The following is a 19,722-nucleotide window of genomic DNA, read 5'->3' on the forward strand; positions in this document are numbered from 1 at the left end:
GGTGTCCTCCGCCTGTCCTCTGCATCGGAGACCAGGGCCTCGATGTGCTAGACCAAGGAAGGTAATGTGAGATCAACAGCTCCTCTGGGACTGTGGCTTGCGTGAATACTTACATATTTGTTCATTTCCATCAGTTGCTACCTTTTTTCCAAGCTCTTACAATGCAAATGATTATGTACATGCACTTTCTGGTTCCACACTTCTGACAACGATGAGAGAGGTAGATGATTATATCACCCTTTTTTCCACCTGAGGAAACTTAAGGGTTAGGATGGCAAACTGATTTTCCAAGGGCCCACAGCTGGTGATGCATGAAACACTTTAGGATTCTCTGCCTTTGCCCAGTAGAGAAGTTCTTTATATTACTAACAGGCTTCCCTTTCCAAAATTAGCATGTCAGATCTGAATTTAAAAGACGAACACATGGTGGATGGGCAATTTTCTATACACACACACACACACACACACAAACACACCCCTGGTCCCGTCTTTGCCTGACAAGCTCCTGTCCCCCCCTCCACCCCCTGCCCTTGGCATTTCATTTAGCACACACAATTACGAGATGGAAGAGGATATGACCGCAGGCTCTGAGAGTGTTTTGGGCATTACACCTCCTTCAGGGCCACCAGGGAACATGAGCTAATTGTATTAACAAGTGGCATCTGGAATTTATTCAATTTTACACGAACACTGTGTTGTTTATGAATGAACCTCACTTGGGAAATGGAGACTAGGATCCCAGCTGTTTAACAAACAGACTCTTCCCTTGGGTTTGCCAAACTCTGGCAAACTAACCAACCGCTTGGGTTCACGTTTACTGCTATCCATTGGGTACCCCATGGGAGTCCTGAGAGTTTTTACTCCAGGTTATCAACCAAAAGGACTTGGGCAAAGCTCCTACATTATCCTTCCATAAACTGGATGCATCTGCCTGGAGTCAGAAAGAGAGCAGTCTTCCCAGGGTCCTAGAATCAACATGTTTGGCTCCAGAAGGGGTAGGGATAGGAGGCGTCCCTATTCTTTGCCACTCAGGGGCACCTGGGTTGGTGTGCTTTTTATCCTACTCAGAATATAAAATATGAAACCAGGTGTGCATTTCTGAAAAACAGGCTGGGGAAATGGCCACCATCGAAGCTCACTGGGGTCCCTGGGATAAATAAGATGGAGTCTGGGTGATAAGATAAAGGCTACAATGATCTCCTGCTGCCTTAAATTGTCTGGTATCCTCACTCTCCAAGAGGTTAGAAACCTGGTGGTTGCTCAGGGATGCGAATGGTCAGGGCCAAGGCCTGGGACAGTCAAGCGTACCTGAAGGGGATGGGGAGAAGTCTTGCTCCTCCCCCCGGGGTTCTGATGATGCCCCCAAATCAGCAGGAAATGTTTACAGACTAGGACCTGCGCCCTTGAAAATGAGGATCAGGATAAAAGAAGAGGGAGTTGTCACCAGCAAAGCCCATTAACCATCGCAGGAAAGAAAAACAGGGTGTGGTTAATGAAACAAAGTCTAACTGTTCTTCTCTTCCTTGGTGCTTAGTCTGGTTTCACTTGCTCACAGGCCCCAAGGACAGAGGCCTTGCACCCAGACTTTCAGACCAGAGTTCTGAGTTGAAAGGGCTGCCCAGTATCTCAGCACCAAGCACAGCACTGCTATTCAAGATGGCAGCAGCTAACGAGAGACGCTGCCCGAGGCATTGTGGTCCAGAGCCGGGAACTGGGCCCCAACCCCGCCCGCTCCCAGCTGGCAGGATCTATAAAGCAGCCCCACCTGTCTGAGAGACCGTGGACTCTAGATCCAGAGCTCACATCTTTTGGTTTTTTGATCAAAGAATAGTTTTTTCTTTGCTTCTAAACCAAACTCAGTCTCATTCTGTTGGCTCTAATGACACCAGTCAGGAGGATCCTTATTGGGGACTGACTTGGGAGGGCTGGCAACAAAACTGTGTTATAAAAGAAATTAGTCAGCGCAAGCAGACTTGGTCAGTAACATTTTATTTCCTGATAAGGAGGACGGGGACCTGCTCTTGAGAAACACACTAAAAAAGCTGGGCCAAAAGACCCTGAAGCCATTCAGAGGCGTTCACGCTCCAGCAGGAGTGGGGCCCGGGCCATGCTGGTTTCAAGTTCCTCATTGCTACATAAATGGCCAAAGGAAACATTATCCAAGTTTCACATCAAAGGCTAATGGCAGGCTGATTTTCCTTTTAATCTGTCCAATAAGCAAGTGGGGATTAGACAATGTACATGCTTAGGAAGACGACTTCATGCTGCTCCAGAGTGGACTTGCCCATGCTCTCGTCTCCAGCCTGTCCGCACTAAGGAGCAGGTGTGTGTGAACAGGGTGGCACAGAAAATCTCTATAGAATGTCTGAACAACATACTAAATAAATGGAGCTGAAACCTGGGGAACAGTTGGAGCTGCAATCATCCCCTTTACTCCCAGCTGGCTTTAGGAATTCAGATGAGGTCCACCTCTGGGAAAGGAGGCCTCCCAGAAACCACAGGAAACCTGTCCTAAATACCCAGGGTCTACATGATGGCTCAACACTGCATGAGAAATGATGGCTTCTGACGTCCTGGATTGATCTGCAAAGCAGTGAAGTCTTTTTTTTTTTTTGAGTTTTAGAGTTGTGTGTGTGCAGCCTAGTGTCTCAGACCAGTGGAAGAGATCCATCATCCGTGATGTTTAATTCTCACGCAGTATCGTGTGGTGTGCAGGGCAGGACTGGTCATTTGGATCCTACACAGGAGGAAGTGGAGGCCCGCAGAAGTTATATGACTTACCCCAAGACACACGAATGCAGACTGGCCAGGCTGGGACCCCAGCTGAGGACTTTTGGTCACTTCTCTGACCCTCTGATGCCATGTGCTTTTCACTCTGCCGTGTTGCTAATGGGCTATTTCTCTGTGCAAAGTTGTCACTCTGGGTTACCTAAAGGACCTGGAGAAGGTCTGTTATCCTTCCATAAATTGAAGGTACATGCCTGGCAAGGAGTTACAGTGAGACAGCAGAGAAAACTATCAGCTCTTGGCTGAGTTGCCATATTAGACCGTGAGCTTCACGACGGCAGTTACCAGGCCTGGCTCGCTCTGTATCCCAGGACCTGGCATAGTAAACACCTGCAGAGGGAGGGAAGGGGAGAGAATGGGAGGGACGAAGGGAGGTTAATTTCTTAGGATCACTGGCCTGCTGTGTTGGCTCCTCTCATTAGATTATCACAGGTGCTCGAGATGAGTCCTAGGATAGGACTTTGCATAATATGATTTTTCTGGTCTCATTCTGGCTACATTAGTTTCTCACTTTTTTCTTTACTTCTGCTTTTAACTCATGTGATTTTGTTGTTTTCATTTTTCCTGCTATACTTTAAGCATTCTTGTGGCTGATTAAATATTTCTGGGACATTAGTCCACCAAAAAATTAAAAAAAAAAAACCTAGAAAAGCAAATGAATAGCTATACACACACATAAATGGCAGTGAACATTTCTATTTGTGCCCCCCCAACCAAGAATGCAACCCATTCAATATTAACAAATTCCGGATTTTTTTCCCCAGCAGTGTTGCTATCCTTCCTTTTCATCTTTCCAAATTCTACTCACTCTTTAATACCTATTCCATCAACAGTTTCCTCCCTGACCTCTGCCAGCTAGTCCAGCTCTAGAATCTTCTAACAGAAAGTGGCATGTGCTACTTGTGAGCTCTGAGGTTGGCAGGAGTCTGGGGCAGTGGCAGTGCCATGAAACTCACTGGCCAACCCCCCAACCCCTCGCAATCTGACCGAGTTCCAGCATGTGGTAACTGCTCTTGCCAGTCCATCCCCTACCACAAGAGCATGCCTTGGCCTCCCTCACCTCTGCTGACTCTGAAGGTTTACTGAAATTACTTTCCTACCTCAAGCCTTGTTTAAAATCCATCTCTTCCAACAACTTGTCTCTGTCCTCTTGAATGCCTTCCTATATTAACATTCCAGTAGATCCACTGTTTCTGTTTTTTACTTCCTACATTATATTTTGTCCTTTATTATCTAAAATGTCATGAAAAAGAATATTATCCCTACAAATGCACTGAGGATGATTTGGAGGAAAAGGTACAATGGAAATCTCTGGGGTGAACAAGAAGACTGTAATTATGTAGTGCTGATGACAAAGGACCAATGGGTGTCTCTGTGTTGGTTTCATTAATGACCCCGGTAATGCCATCTGTCTTTGTTTCCTTTATGTCAGGATCATAAACAGATGAGGTTTGAAGGGCTTTATGCTTTGAAGAACTATCAAATTATGTCTTACCTTATTCTGGATTCCTCTTATCTGTAACCTCTACTTGGCATTTAACAAAGCACTTTTACACGACTATTCTGTGTCCATCTTGTTCTCATTTTCTTCTCGACATCTCTAAGTATTGAACACGAGGTAGACTCACAGAGAGCCTACAGCCTACATTTGAGAGTTCACCCCACGCCCGGGGATGGCATTCTCCCATGCTCAATTTGTTCCTCTGAGGAACAAGACGCCAGCAGTCCGAGCATGCAATCCCAGTCCAAGCAACATGTCTCTCCCCGGGACCCACTTCCTTTGTGTCCACGTCATCGGTTTTGGTTTTTGTTGCACTTGTCCAGGACTTGGGTTGGGAAGTGGGGCTGGAGGAGGGGATGTGCTGGTCTGAAGGGTGGAAACCACTCTCCTAAAGCACCACCCTGAGAACACACGGAAAGCAAACAAGCTCTGGCTGGTCCTACAGTCACCATTTACAGCTTCCTTTCTACAGCTGCAAAAATATTGCATCAGGCTGTCAGTTTCTGACTTTTAGTTCAGTAAATAAAAATAAAGCTACTGATAAATGCCATTAGGAAATGTGAGCTCTCGTCCCGTAGTCCACGTTTGTGAGAACAAGGCCTGAAGATTCCTCTACACGTTAACTCTCCCGGAGGCTACTCTGAATGAAAACTGTCATTTCCTATGTTTCATGCAGGATTGGACTGGTTTGCCACACAGAACCGTACGTATACCTGGCTTTATTTATATAGAGTCAGAAATAAGGGTTTCATTTACCTTATGGAAAGAATACCCTCCCAGACTGCTCAGTAACCAGAGCAGGCAACGTGCCTGAAAAGTCCAGCTGCTGAGCCAAAGGCCTAGATGGACTCAGTAAGACAGGAAGACACTGATAAACATAGCCAGAAGATCCCAAGAAGTACACAATATAAATGCTTTATTGCTAGCACAGAGGTTTCTTTTTAAGTAAATTAAAAGAAATAAATCTTCATTTTCACATTCTATATTGCAGTTCAAGGTAACTAGCTGGTTAGTGGATATGTTCATGGGGGACACAGGCTATAGGAGGAGAGCATGACATTCATACGCAAGAACTCAGAAATGTGGCATCTCTCAAGGCATCCAGCCACTGTCCTTTGTCAATAACAGCAAGTAGAGATTTCTTTAAAATATCATGAGTAGACACAAGGGTTATAAATAGACAACCGGCAACGTTAGAAAGCAGAAAACCCTTAAATACAGAAGGCTATATATGTGTCGCCCATCTTTCATACACTCTAGGTTAGGTTTGGTACTTTTAAATACGTGATCTTCATCTAGGTTAGAGATGAATTGGATTCGGCAGCTGGAAGGGAAGCTGACACTGCCCACGTCATGGAGCCTTCACTGGGAAGCAGCAGTGTGGTGCTCAGCTGGGAGGAGAGGGGGAGAGGGGCCGGCCTGTTTCACGCCATGCCCCCCACCCTGCCAGGAGGCCAAGAGGCAAGAAAGGTGTGTGGATGGGCCACGAGCATGACAAGTGGAGCTCTGGTGGGGCGTGGCAATCATGGCACACTGCAACACTACAAATGGAGAAGGAAACCTCCAGGCCTGGCCAGCTCTTCCAAGGTTACCGCCAGCAGATCTAGGGCATGGGAGCCAGAAGTAACACTTGCTGCACCAGGACTAGCAGGTGGTGGGCACAGGGGACTGGGGGGCAGAAGAGGTTGTGGATTCCAACTGCAGGGAGAATTCACTTCATATGAATTGTCTGCAGAACAAGGCACCCAGCCCTACCTTCTTTCCAAATTCTCAAGTCCACTCAGATCACTTTTTGGTTGATTTGAAACATAAACTTTGGAAAAGATCTTACCAATCTATGAAAAACAACCCAGCCCCTGACTTATTCCAGAATAATCAAGAAGGAATTAAATGCATACATGCACGTGTATGCACAAACACACAAACAAACACACACACACACACCCACACACACACACACACACACACCCACCCAAACCATGCAGTGAGCTCCGAGGCTGTGAACTACACAGAATGGTCTCTGGAGCTCCATCTCCTGATCTTTCACTCAAGTTATTTATGGATGTAAGAAAACCAGACTGGGTCAGAAACTTCCTAAGTTCTTTCTCCTTAGTACATCTGCAGTGTACCAGCTCCTGGCATTTTCAATCTGGTCTGGCTCTAACTAAAACCATTTCATGTTTTGCTTTGAAGAAATGGATAACATGAAACGGTAATTTGGCTGCAAAACCTTGGAAAATTGTTCCCGGCCCAAACATCTGCCCCAAATGAGCTCAGCTGAGATCTCCTTGGAGGAGCAGGAGGGGAGCGTGAAGAGAGAGAGCCTGGAAGAGGGAAACGAAGACAATGGAAAGGCTATCTTTGCTCATGAGTGAGGTCCTCTGTGACAGGCATCACACAGTACAGCTCCCTTACTCAGCCCCTCACCCCAGAAAGACACACTGGATGTGCCCACAGCTGCTCCCCAGGCCTTTATCCCATTTCCAATATTTGGTATTATTAAGGTGATCCCTCACAGAGTGCCAAGAAACCACGCCCACTGGCTTGCATTCATTTCACCCAGCGAATGGTCTACATGCTGTCATTTGAATTGTTAAATAAGGACTGAGTATTGGGGATTCCTGAGAGCTGGGCCCCACAGGGAAAGCAGAGAAGGGAATCGTGCAGGCTGGTCTTCACCTTCCTTCTTGGCCATCTTAAGAGTTCTTCTGGGGGATTTTTACTGTCACAGTCTTAACTTCAGAGTACTCTCGCAAACCAAATTCTCCCCTGAAAAATAGAAAAGGGCAGAATCAGGCACCTGAGGCCAAAACATTCCAACGTGGGCTTTCCCCTTGAGGAAATGGGGTAGAAACCCCACTCCTACCACTGGACACCCGGGAGGTGTCTGTGCTCTCTTGGGTCTCCTGGAGATCTACTCCACTTCAACTGAAAGAAAACCATGAGGTTTCCAGGTAACAGTCCTCTCGGCTCGGGATTCTACATTCCTTCTTGTTAGTCCTTGGGTTTAATGTGTGTGTTCAGTCGCTGAGTCCTGTCTCTTTGCGACTCCCTGGACTGCAGCCAGCCAGGATCCTCTGTCAGTGGGATTTCCCAGGCAAGAATACTGGAGTAGGTTGTCATTCCCTTCTCCAGAGGATCTACCTGACCCAGGGATCAAACCCAGGTCTCTTCCATCTCCTGCATTCTTTACCATTGAGCCACCTGGGAGAGTGGAAACAAATACCTAAAGGCCTCCCATGGAGGAGTACAAATCACCTATAATGTCTTAAAGACAGAATCCTAAATAAATACTGTCCACAGTTCTCCACAGAGTTGGGGGAAAGAGTCAAGAAATCAAAATAACTGACTGAAGAGGAACTGGGATGTGGTAGTAAGCTGTTCCCTAAGACCTGCCTTTGGTCACTTCCCCTCCTGGCTCATGGCACTCTCTGGGATCTTGGCCATGGACCAAGGAGTCTGTGTCATTTGGTAGACAAACACTGATGGCACTGCTACCACGGGCAGCACTGGGCTGGGTGCAAGAGAAACGACATAACTGGTCCCAGCCTCTGAGGAGCCCGCAGGTGGTCCGGCCTGAGAGGGAGGGTGGGTGCCAGGTCACCTGCCTAGGTGGCCACAGGAGACAAAGCCCCGCAACCGCTGCTCTAAGGATGCTGGGGTGAGGACAAGCCTCCTTGACACCATGCTCCTTTTCTTCACCTCTTTTCTCAAGTTAACCTTCTCATTTTACCTCTCTTGAAATGCCTCTTTTTCTCTCCTCTATTTCATTGTTATATCAAGTATGTTCTCTTAATTTTTTTCTATAAAATACTCAAACTTTTGTCTTCTTTTCAAGGTCACTCCTCTGTGAAGCTTCTCCTTGTGCTCTCAGGAGTGCGCCCTACTCCTCTGTGTTCAGAGCACCTGTGCCCCCCTCCACTACTGATCGCGCCAGGGGGCAGGGTGCAGGAGGGAGGTGGCCGCTCTGCCTCCCCCACCAACCTGTATCTTACTGATACAGCTTTCCATTCTCCCCCACCTAGTGTGTGGCCCACAGCACCAGGCTCAAAGAAGCCACCTGATAACTCTGGGAGTTATCTGATAGCTTTCCTGGCACCACATAAGGCTCCTCATGCATTTCCAGCAGCTCCTCTGAGCACCAGGACACCTGAGTGGTCATGACCCCCTCCCCCCAGCCCCCAGGACATCAGAGATTGGGGCAGGCATGCTGTCCTCTCATCTGCATTGGCCATCTTGCTCCAGGGATGAGAATAAACTTGGGATTGCCCCACTTGGTATATGGTTCCCTCACTGGCTCCAACCAGGCTGTCTCTTTATTACCAGCTCAGCTCTGGCTCTCAGTGGACTTTTTCCTGCCCTTGGGCAATTGTGCATGTGTCTCTTCATCACGGACATCATCTGCCTCCTGTTTGAAGCGTGGTTACTCCCTTTTTGTTCCCTTGCTTGTGCACGCACTTGGGGCAGACCCTGAACCACTCTCCTCAGATCTCTAACTAGGCTGTGAGAAACGTAAGAAAGCCTTCAGAGACAGGAACTTGCATTCCAGTGTGACTGTCAGATCCCAAACCTCTGGGTGCTCAAAGCAATGGAAAGCCCTGCTGGACTGCGGGTGCTCCTCTCCTGGATCCCAGGCAGCCAGCTGCTGTAAGCGTTCAGACTGCTCTAAGATGGAGAACTGGGTTCATATCTGCCACAAGAGGAAATAATGCCCATGGGCCCAGACCGCAAGGAAAGCCAGTGAGAGGTCTTAGGGCAGTGAGTGGAGCAGAACACTGGGGCAGGGGGTCAGCAGACAGCAGTGCCACCTCGGCTCTGTGTTAACTGGCTGTGTGACTCCAGCCAACTCATCCCCATCTCCTGGTACCCAGCTGTCTTTCTGACATCAGTTCCTGAATGTTAGTATACATATCACTCATGAAGCTTGCTTAAAGTGTAGGTTCCTGACCAATCCCCTCCTAAGACTCTGTTCCAGTAGGTCTGGGGAAAAGCCCAAGAGACCATGAGATGGGTGGTTATTGGACCCAGACTTTGAGCAATACTGCTGTAAGGTCTCTGAAAGCCTTGACATTTTGGTTCTTCAGCTATTTTGCCATCTCCTTCCAGGGTCTTTCTCTCAAATCTACTGAAATTTTTCTTAATCCAGTTAAATTCTGTGGCACAGACAGTTTCACAGTTAAGGAAGAAGCTCACTGCTGCACAAAAGGCAGATGCACCGTTACTGACACGCCCCAATACCTCTACATGGTCATCTGTCCAGCTGGGTCACGGGTCAGGGCACAGGACATTCAGAAGCCTGTATTCCTGCTTCTTGACCAGACTAGGTCAAAGATGAACCAAACTCGGCGTACATATGAGGTAAAGTAAGATGTTGAATTTTGGTGTCTCTCAATCAGCCATTTTAGGAAATCACTCAGACTCACGCATAAAACAAACAAGGGTTTCTGCCTAGGGTGTCTGTTTCCCTGCCCTTTCCTTTGGCTTACAGCAGCATTTCTCAGAGCAGGGTCCCTAGATCACCTGTATCAGAATTATTCCAGAAATTTGTTAAAAATGCAATCCTGGGCCCTAGCCCAGATATACTAAATCAGAACCTCTGAGAGGGGTGTCACCAGATAGGTGTGCTTGGCAAGCCTCTCTCCCAGCCTGCAGGTGACTTTCCCATGCACCCGCCTTCTGTACACACACACACACACACACACACACACACACACACAGAGACTCAGGGCATCCAAACAGCGCTTCTTGTCTTCAAAGCCTGTGTCCTTAGTTTTTAAAATTCTGAGGTTCACAGCTTTCTTTCCATCTTCTAGGTTTGTGACACATATTTTATACCTTGGGCTTTATGACCTCTTGTCTCAGGAGAGCTTAATGAGATGGGAAAAGACAGGAAGACTGAAATAGATGGAACTAGCTGAACAGGCAGAATTGAGAGAAACTCAGCACAAGTCTCTGACCCTAGGAATTAAAGGCCAACCCACTAGGTGAAAAACCAACTCTGAATATTCATTGGAAGAACTGGTGCTGAAGCTGAAGCTCTAATACTTTGGCCACCTGATGCCAAGAGCCGACTCACTGGAGAAGAGCCTGATGCTGGAAAAAACTGAGGTCAGCAGGAGAAGGGGGTGACAGAGGATGAGATGGTTGGATGGCGTCACCAATTCAATGGACATGAGTTTGAGCAAGCTCTGGGAGATAGTGTAGGACAGGTATACCTGGCGTGCTGCAGTCCATGGGGCTGCAAAGAGCTGGAGACAACTTAATGACTGAACAACAGCAATCACCAGGTAACCTGCAGAGGGCAGCCCTCTCCACAGCTCTCTGTAGGGGAGCGATCAGAGGCTCAGACAGCCCTCAGAAAGTGCTACCTCCCTTCTCTGTGCCTCTTAGACGCGGGCAAGGCGATGCCAGGAACCAAAGTTGCATGGAGCCTGCAGGCCTTAAGAGAAACAATTCTGTCTGGCTGGAAGGTGAAGCAGAGTTTCTGGGACTGTATTAAATAAGAAGGAAGAGGGAAGGACCAGGGCAGGGCAGGTTCTTCTATTTGAAGCAGTTCCTACCACTCAGGGTCATTTAAGGAAGAGAAAACATGTTTTGGGGGCAAACAGGGACAAAGACTCATATAATTTGGACAAGATGAAGTGAGTCTCATCAAAGAGCACTGTTTCCTAATTGTTTTTTAACTGCATGGAGAAGGCCAAATCACTGTTAGTGCCCATGAGATGAGTAGAGAGAGAGGCCTCTAGTCTGTGTGGTTCTGACACAGCCAAACTGTTCCCTGGACCTTCCTTCTAGGCAAGGGCACTGTTTCCGACAGAAAGTTCTGCACTGGACAATGTCACAGGCTTGAATCCTGGTAGAAGGCTTGCCCCGTGATGAGCGTCCAGGGCTAGCCTGGGATGAGAAACTGCTAACCAGTGGTTACATATGACATCTATTTTATGCCCATGACACGCAGCCTATTAATGACCTGTAACAGTCTATGTGACTGGCATTTCCAGAGCCAGTGACGGCCCTGACATTTCAGAGGCCAGGAGAGCACAAACACAGGGGCAGGAAATGAAAGAGGTTGAATGCATCTTGAAAAGCAGGAACAGAAAGTTAAGGCAAGTTAAGAAGAGATGAGTACATGGAGACTTTATAAAAGCTGAAGGAATACTAATGACAACAAATACTAATAACAACGAATGGGTTCTGGCTGTAGAGCAAGTGGGAGGTCCTGAAGGCCAGAAGCAAAGGTTCAAGCAAGAGCAGCTTCTCGCTGGTGTCACCACAGACGAAAAGCAGGTCGATGATGATACTAGCTGAAATTTAGGAAAACTTGTGCTGCATTTCTAAAGTAATGCATTTATTAAGAGAAAAATGGATTGTCTACTTGGCAGTCATTTAGTTGATCAATAATGACGATAGTAGCTCACATTTTCTGAAGGTTTGTCAGACACCCTGATGGATATTTGGCATACTTGATTCTCACATTTAATCCTCACAGCAACCCTGTGGGGGAAGTACAATAACAATTCCCATTTTATAGATGAGGAGACTGAAGATTAATGAGATTAAGTAATTTGTCCAAGGTGGCACAGGAATTAAGCAGTAGAGCCAGGGTACATATCTGAGCTGTGTGATTCTAGAAACTCTGCTCTTAGCCTCAAAGCTAAATCTCAAAGCTAAACTTCATTTTCATGGTTTAATGGCTCAGGAGTAGAAATTATTAGCTACAGTATGTACAGATGTAAATCTTCTGTGCTGGTCATGGGGTCTCCTCTTCTCCCTGAACACCACACCTCTCTCCCACGGTGCCTTTGCTCACCCTCCCCTCACTGCCACCTTGTTTTGCCCACCAACCCTAAAAATTATTCCTCTCTCTTCATCTGCTTAAATGTTCCTCTTCCTTCAAGGCCAATTCAAATCCCTGTACATCTAAAGTTGTCATGGACTTCTCTGGCTCACGCCATCTCTATCACCCTTGAATTCCTCTATCACTTCACAGGCTGTTCTGGAATTCTTTTGATTCTTTAAGTGTTGTATATTTAATTTATCCAACAAAATTTTAAGTAATTCAATGAGCTGGACCTTTCCCCACAGACCAAGGATCATGCTTTGCATGAAGTATATGCTCAACAGTTGTTAGCAGATTAATTGTGAGCTGAACATTTGTTTTAAAAAAGGATATATTCAGTAATGCCAGGAAGAGTGGGCATAGAAGATATTTCCTCTTAAGAGTCACAGGATTTAGAAAACATGGATCCAGCTCTTTTCAAAATGAGTGAAAATTCAAGTTTTGGGGATGAGGGGAGGTATCAGCTCAGGAAGACCCTAGCTACCGTTCCTTCTTCAAAGCCATTCTAAGAATCCATCTATATATGAAACTGCAAATACAACCCTTCTAGTGTTCCTCTGCCACAGTCCCATTTTTCACATCCTTAGCATCACAAGAGGGCAGTCCAGCTCTGATCCTGACCCGGAAGAGTCCTTATTAAACCTGATACCCACACTTCCTTGGCCAGACATCACAGAAACTAAGCCACCAAAATTTTGGTTCTAAGCTCAGATCTGCTCTTTACTGGCTGTGTAACTTGGGCAAGCTACTTAACCACTCCAACCCTTAGTTTCTCATCTGAACCATCTATGAGATAAACATAAATGTATCTATTACATAGAATTACTGTGAAAAGCAAATGAGACAAAATCAGACAATGTTAGGTAAGAAGGGAGAATAAAGCTACATGCAGAGCAGGCATCTGATTAATACCTATTACTGTTATTGCAAAATCCTCATAATGGGTCATCTTCCTATAATCTCTACCAAAACATCCTCTCTACACCAAGAATGCTGCCCTTAAAATCTCTGGTATCTTCTCAGCTCCCACATCTGCCCTCTAAAGAGCTTTCAGACTGGGTTTAAAGCAACGTCTCCACTTGCATCTTCAGCAAATCCCCTCCATTCACCCCATGTCCAAGCTCTACAGCCCCAGACTCAAAAGATCCAACAGGCACCGAGCAGGTGACAATGAGCAAACTGGGTATGTGTAAAAATAACAGCAACCAATATTAAGTTCCGTGAACTGCAGAACTCACAGCCGCAACAACTCCACCGTGGGCGAATGAAATAAGCAAGAAATTTAGATTTTATGGAAAGCCTCCTCTTTTTGGATGTCAGGTAAAGATTTTTAAATGTTATGAGGGGAAAAAAAAAAAAAAAAAACCAAAACATTTCTCTAGGCCAGATTTGTCCCTGAGTAGGCAGTTGGTGACCTGTTTTAAATACACCAAATTCTGTCTTCTGTCTGGACTATTCTGTACTTTCTGTGACTTCATGCACAGGGAATGTTCTTGCTATTCCCTCTGCCTGGAATATCTTCTTCTAGAAAAACTGAAATGTTATTCCTTCTGAAACTTCATAGGCAAAATTAATTGATTTTTTCTCTGTATTTAACAAGATATTTAACCTACTTCTATAATAGCACCTATTACATGAGATTATTGGTGCATGAATTTTTCTCCATTCCCACTTAAGGTAAGGGAATTGTTGTGTTTTAGTTATCCTTGTAATGTGTGCTTTGTTTATAGACATGTGTTTTCAACATAGTGTTTGTTTATTGAATGGATGAGAGTAAGAGAATCCACTGATGTGAGTACACTCTATGCTGCTATTTGTAACTCTGTTTCTCTTTGGGCACCAGCAACTTGGGACACTTACATTTCTCTCCCATTTCCAGACATCTTGAATCCCCCAAAGGGGCTCTGGGCATTTAAGGCATTGTAACAATTGATCCTAAAAGAATAAGACATGTACTGTTAGTGTGAGTTCTGTTTACATAGAAATAATCCCACTGGCATGATATTTCTTTTGCAAGTTCTATTTTTAAATTCCTTTTCCCACATGAAAATTTTATAATTTAAGATTTTGTGTTTTTTTAAATTGTTATTGGAGGATAATTGCTTTACACTGTTGTATTCGTTTCTGCTGTACAACAAAGTGAATCAGCTATATGTATACATATATTCCTCTCTTGAGTCTCCCTCCCACACTGTAGATTTCCTGATTTAGCCAATAGGAAGTGTCTCTTCTCAGGATGAAGTCTTTGGTCGGTCTCTCCCATCTTTCCAGAGCTTATGTGCTTATTTCACACAGGCTCTGAAGAATTACAAGGCCCCGCGCCACCCCCAACCCCTGCCCCACAGAATGTGTTATGGCCAGAATGAGACTGGCCCTGATCTTACCAAACAGTCCCGGCTTGCATTGCAGAAGATACTGTGAGGGCCTTGTTGATGTCATTGGTAAAGACAGCTGCTACAAGCCCGAAGTCCGAGTTGTTGGCTCTTTCAATAACTTCATCCATAGTCTTAAACCTCAAAATTTCCTGAACAGGGCCAAAGATCTGCAGCAGAACAGATGGATCCAACATAGGTGCTTTTCCATCCTTTTACCTGTTCTCCAAACTTCTGCCTTCATCATTTAAATGATGTTTAAGTTTAGCAGAACATAACTGTAAAATATCCCAAACTCTCCCAGAGTAAGATTGCGTACATCTACCCTTAGAGTTTAACACCTCCACTCCCCAGCCCTGCCTGGCACCCCTTGATTTCACTGTTTGTTCTAAAGCTGTGTTCTCCACAAGCTCCCAGGCACTGCTCCAGAACTGAGAGCTACTGCTCTGGGCTGCTGGTTGATCTGCAACTGGTCGTTTCCTGCGGAAGTGTGATGATGCTTGTGTGCTTTCTCTTTCCTGGTTAACAGCCTAATGACCCACATTGGGGGGAACTTAACTGTTATCAATGTATTACTGAGACTAGTGATTGATTTTTATGATGAGTCTGTTGGCTGATAACAACTACAATCATAAAGTGCCATCACCTGGCCTCCATCTAGCTCGCTTGCCTTTTTGTCTAGCTTTTTTCTTGAGAAAGTGGGATGTCCACAGCCATGTTTATTGCTATTGTATAATGTATATAAAGTACAAAGAACTAAACCTCTAATACTGTCTACTAGAAATGCCCTGGAAACAACCCCGGGGAAGAAGTGGCTGCTGTTGAGGTCTATGAGCTACCTCCTCCTTGGCAATCCGCATGTCGTCAGTGACATTGGAAAACACTGTGGGCTCGATGAAGAATCCCTTTCGGCCCAGCCCCTTGCCTCCGCACTCGAGCTTGGCGCCCTCAGCCACGCCGCTCTGGATGAGCTCCAGGATCTTGTTGTACTGCTTCTTGTCAATCTATGGAAGAAAGCATCTAATGACTCCAAGTGAAATCTCTGAAAATGGAACAAAATACACTCAAGAATCTCTCATTTGTGATTTTTTTTTCAAAGTTTCAATATACCTAGTCAGATCACATGGAACTGCTGTTAATTAGCCATTTTTGATCTACATAAAGGGAAATTTTATATGGTTCAACCTAAGACATCAAGAATTCCAATAAATGCACTGCTCTGCTGTTACTGACAAATCGTAACTACCAGTTCAAGATTTAAGCAATGTTTCTCAATGATGGAGATATTGGTTGATTGACTATTGACTTTTTACAGAAGTAAAAATTAGCCTTATAGACAGATGAAGAGTGTAGTGACTTGTACTGATACTAAACAGGTGAAACAACAGAGGAGCTAACACACAGCCCCTGCACATGGTGCTGCACATCAAATCCTACTGGGGCAGTATTGTTATGGAACTACAGTCACACCACCAGAGGAAAGGGTTAAGTTTAAAGAGTGAGAGCTAGCATCCTAGTCCATAAAATAAGGCCATTCTTGCCTCCCCCACGAGGCTCCAAGTTATAGAGTTATTGCTCAATTGCTATTGTAAATAAAATAAAAACCTACACTCACCTGGGTTTCAACTGCTGCTAGAATTTTAGTCTTCTCTCAAATGGCCCCCAAACTAAGGAGATGTTGTTTCTTATCAGGAAACCCATGCTCTCATGAGCCAGATGAGATCTGGTCTACACATTCCTTTAAATACTCTCAGTTCAAAACTAGAATTCATCTGGAAATACACATAGATGAGTGGGGAGGACCTGCAGAGCTCAGTCTGCACGGGGTCTGTGGGCCTCCTCCTTCACCACAGTGCATGAAGCATTCAGACTAAGAGAGAACCACATGGCAGAGGAAAAAGCAGACAGCTCTTGTTCCCTACACATTTACAAGCTGCAAGTGGTTTCCCCAGAGTGGGTCAGCTTGGTGGAAAAGAAACCTTGGCAGCCGGTAAAAGGACAAATGGTTTCTGGGAAGGAGAGATACCTGCCCTCCTTGACTGTGGCACCTGTGGGGATGTCTTGAATCCAACAGTTAAGAACTGGGTTCTAGTTAAGATCCATCTTGCCATGCCTTCTTTATAGCCAAGAGACTCCAACTTACCCCCAAAGTTGATGATACCCTTAAGGCAGTCCTAATCCCTTAGTTTTTCAGAGATAAAATTTAGAAACGAAAAGAGAAGTATAAGACACAAGCTAGTAATGCCTTGATGGCTATATTTTCAGCCATGAGACAACTGAGGAGGAAGAATAAGGAGGTTGGTGCTTTGTTGGGTTCTATTACAGTGTCCTATTTCTGTGCTCACCAGGGATTAAGAAAGGACATGTCTATGATTTCTCTACCTGGGGTCCCTGCTCGGTGGTGGGGTCAAAGGGACTCCCCACTATGCGCCTCTTAGCCCGCTCCACACTTCTTCTCACAAATTCTTCATAGATGGACTCCTCCACAAAGATTCGAGACCCTGCAGTGCAGCACTGGCCTTGGTTGAAGAACACACCCTGGTGAGCCTGCTCCACAGCATAGTCCACTACAAGAGGAAACAGCCATGTTCTCAACACCAATCTATGGGACTGCCTCCCTCCCATCCCCAAAGAACCAGGCATAATGTCATGCTCACTGCAGAGCAGAACCGTGAGCAGCCCAGTGAAAAGCACTGGACTGAGAACACAGCTTTTTTCTAGTTCTAACCAGACCCTGACACTATTGGCTATATTAAGCTTGGCAATCTACTCTTGGAATCCCTTTCTTGTTCTATAGAAAAGAGGAAGCAGACCACATTATCTATAAAAGGAGTCTCAAACCCCAATAATCCAAGGGGCTGGGCAAATAATGCAATGGTAGTAAAGCAGTGTGACAGAGACTCAGAACCCCTATGCACAGACATAGCCCAGGGTTGGCAGATTCCAAGTTTTAAGAAAAAACAGAAATCAATATATTTTGTGTAATATTTAGAAGTAAACATAGCTATGGGGCTTCTTAGGTGGTTCTAGTATTAGAAAACAAACCTGCCAATGCAGGAGATGCAGGAGACATGGGTACACTCCCTGGGTCAGGAAGATCCCCTAGAGGAGGGCATGGCAACCCACTCCAGTATTCTTGCCTGGAGAATCCCATGGACAGAGGAGTCTTGTGGGCTATGGCCCATAGGGTTATAAAGAGTCGGACATGACTGAAGCGACTTAGCACACACAGCACAAACATAGCCATACCCTGCATTTGGCCTATAGACTGCCAATTTGCAATCCCTAATCTATAAGACCTTGCAGTTGTGCTTTTAATTAGTGTTTTGGTGAATTAAACTGTAACAGCAATGATTGTCTTTGAAGACACTAAATTTCCTCTATATTTACATGGACTTATATTATAGCATGTGGTAACTCATTTTCTTCTCTTATGTCTTATACTTGAAAACAGTATTAATAAACCTGGTGTCTGCGTGCTTAGTCATATCTGACTCTCCGAGACTCTATGGACTGTAGCCTGCCAGGCTTCTCTGTCCTTGGGATTTCCCAGGCAAGAATACTGGAGTGGGTTGCCATGCCCTCCTCCAGGGATCTTCCCAACCCAGGGATCGAACCTGCATCTCCTACGGCTCCTCCACTGCAGGCAGACTCTTTACCTCTGAGTCACAAGGGAAGCCGGTGTCTGCTAGTTGCTAAATGACTGACTCAATGAATCAATCAATGTACTGTCAGTGGAGTGCCTACTTCTTAATAGGAATTTAGTTATAGAATTCTGATCTCTTTGACAACTAGTATAAAGCTGAATTCTTTGCAAATTCCAAGCTAGGGCTGAAATTCAGGCAATCTGCTTTCTGTTTTCTGACATCTCTAATAGTGAAATTGAGGGAATAGAGCTGTCTGGCAGGACGTGAAAAATAAAAAGGATGCTTGAGAGAAGTTTTGTAATTTCATTCCCTGGGAAGTTTTCCCAAACAGAAGGACCACTCCCATGCAGAGTGGACTACAGAGCAGCCTATCAGGAGACATGGGGTTTCCTAGATTGTAGCTCCAAGCCTCTGTATAGTCTTACTGCCAAGGTGTGATCATCTCCGATTTAGGTCTATTCATACAGAACTGTGGAGAAGGGAATGGTAATCCACTCCAGTATTCTTGCCTGGAGAATTCCATGGACAGAGGAGTCTGGCAGGCTACAGTCCATGGGGTCCCAAAGAGTCGGACATGACTAAGGGACTAACACAACACACAACACACATACAGAACTGACCATAGTGTGTGACCAACCTTACTGAAAGCCACGGGAGCAACACAAAGGGGAGTGGGCAGCTAAACAGAGAAGAGGGTGTGGGTTTGGGACAACGTTGGCAGGGCTGGTGAACTAAAAAATTTTAATGATCTACAAAGCTACCAGGCATACATGAGACGTTTCAGATTTCTTGAATCTGGGCGGAGGCTATATTTCCAGTGTTGAGAGGCTTAAACCACACTGTTCTTTCCACTGTGCAACACTGGCCAAGCCTTCACCTCTTCTATTATATTCTACAACATCGCAAAATCAAAATGGCTTATGATGTCTAGAAAACAAGCTCTATCTGATTATAAGTGGTCCTTCCCAAAAGTGGGGAGAGGTTTTTCTCCTTAGAATGAAGGGTATAGACTTTTCTCCTTGAATGCCACTTAGCTTCAAAGACCTTTCTCTGCATGTTCTGTCTAAAGTGGAGATAACAAAAGTGAGCACCACAGGGTGTGCCAGGACAAGGCAGCACATATGTGGTGGACTTACAGTCAGCATCTGCAAAAATAATGTTGGGACTTTTTCCTCCAAGTTCCAGGGTTACTCGCTTCAAATTGCTTCTTCCAGCTGCTTCTTGGATAAGCTTTCCGACCTGAAAGAAGGGCAATGGAGAGAGGTTTTGCAGGTCTTGCAGTTGAGACCATAAGTGGCCAGAGGCAGCTGTACGCAACAGTGGGACAGGGTAGTAGTGGATCCTGCAGGGCAAAGCACCCGCTGGATACACAGGATCAGCTCCTGTGGTCACCTTGTGTGGACAAGACATGCAGTTTGGGATTCAGTTTCATGTCTGTGCTGAAGGGAGTTGGAAGACAGCTTTAGTTTCATGATGGAAGGAGCAAGGAAAAGGGGGTTAAACCTGATTCTTAATCACTGAACCATTTCTCTAAAGACAACTGGCAAGCAAAATGTAACTAGAGATTTTCCACCA

At 45.5% G+C, this 19,722-nt stretch overlaps 1 protein-coding gene across 1 annotated transcript in view; it reads right to left on the reverse strand.

Annotated features, from left to right (window-relative positions):
* Positions 1 to 5,187: 5,187 nt before the first annotated feature.
* ALDH1A2 (aldehyde dehydrogenase 1 family member A2) overlaps positions 5,188 to 19,722 on the reverse strand; it is a 125,699-nt gene continuing 111,164 nt past the window's right edge. Inside the window, exons 8-13 of the mRNA XM_005910439.3 lie at positions 19,284 to 19,386; positions 16,883 to 17,067; positions 15,340 to 15,504; positions 14,513 to 14,670; positions 13,989 to 14,063; positions 5,188 to 7,057 (exon numbers count right to left, since the gene is read on the reverse strand). Of these exons, the coding sequence (XP_005910501.1) occupies positions 6,985 to 7,057; positions 13,989 to 14,063; positions 14,513 to 14,670; positions 15,340 to 15,504; positions 16,883 to 17,067; positions 19,284 to 19,386 (759 nt within the window). The 3' untranslated portion in view covers positions 5,188 to 6,984. The remainder of the gene's footprint in view (positions 7,058 to 13,988; positions 14,064 to 14,512; positions 14,671 to 15,339; positions 15,505 to 16,882; positions 17,068 to 19,283; positions 19,387 to 19,722) is intronic.

This window comes from Bos mutus, chromosome 10 (genome assembly GCF_027580195.1).
Source record: "Bos mutus isolate GX-2022 chromosome 10, NWIPB_WYAK_1.1, whole genome shotgun sequence".
NCBI lineage: Eukaryota > Metazoa > Chordata > Mammalia > Artiodactyla > Bovidae > Bos > Bos mutus.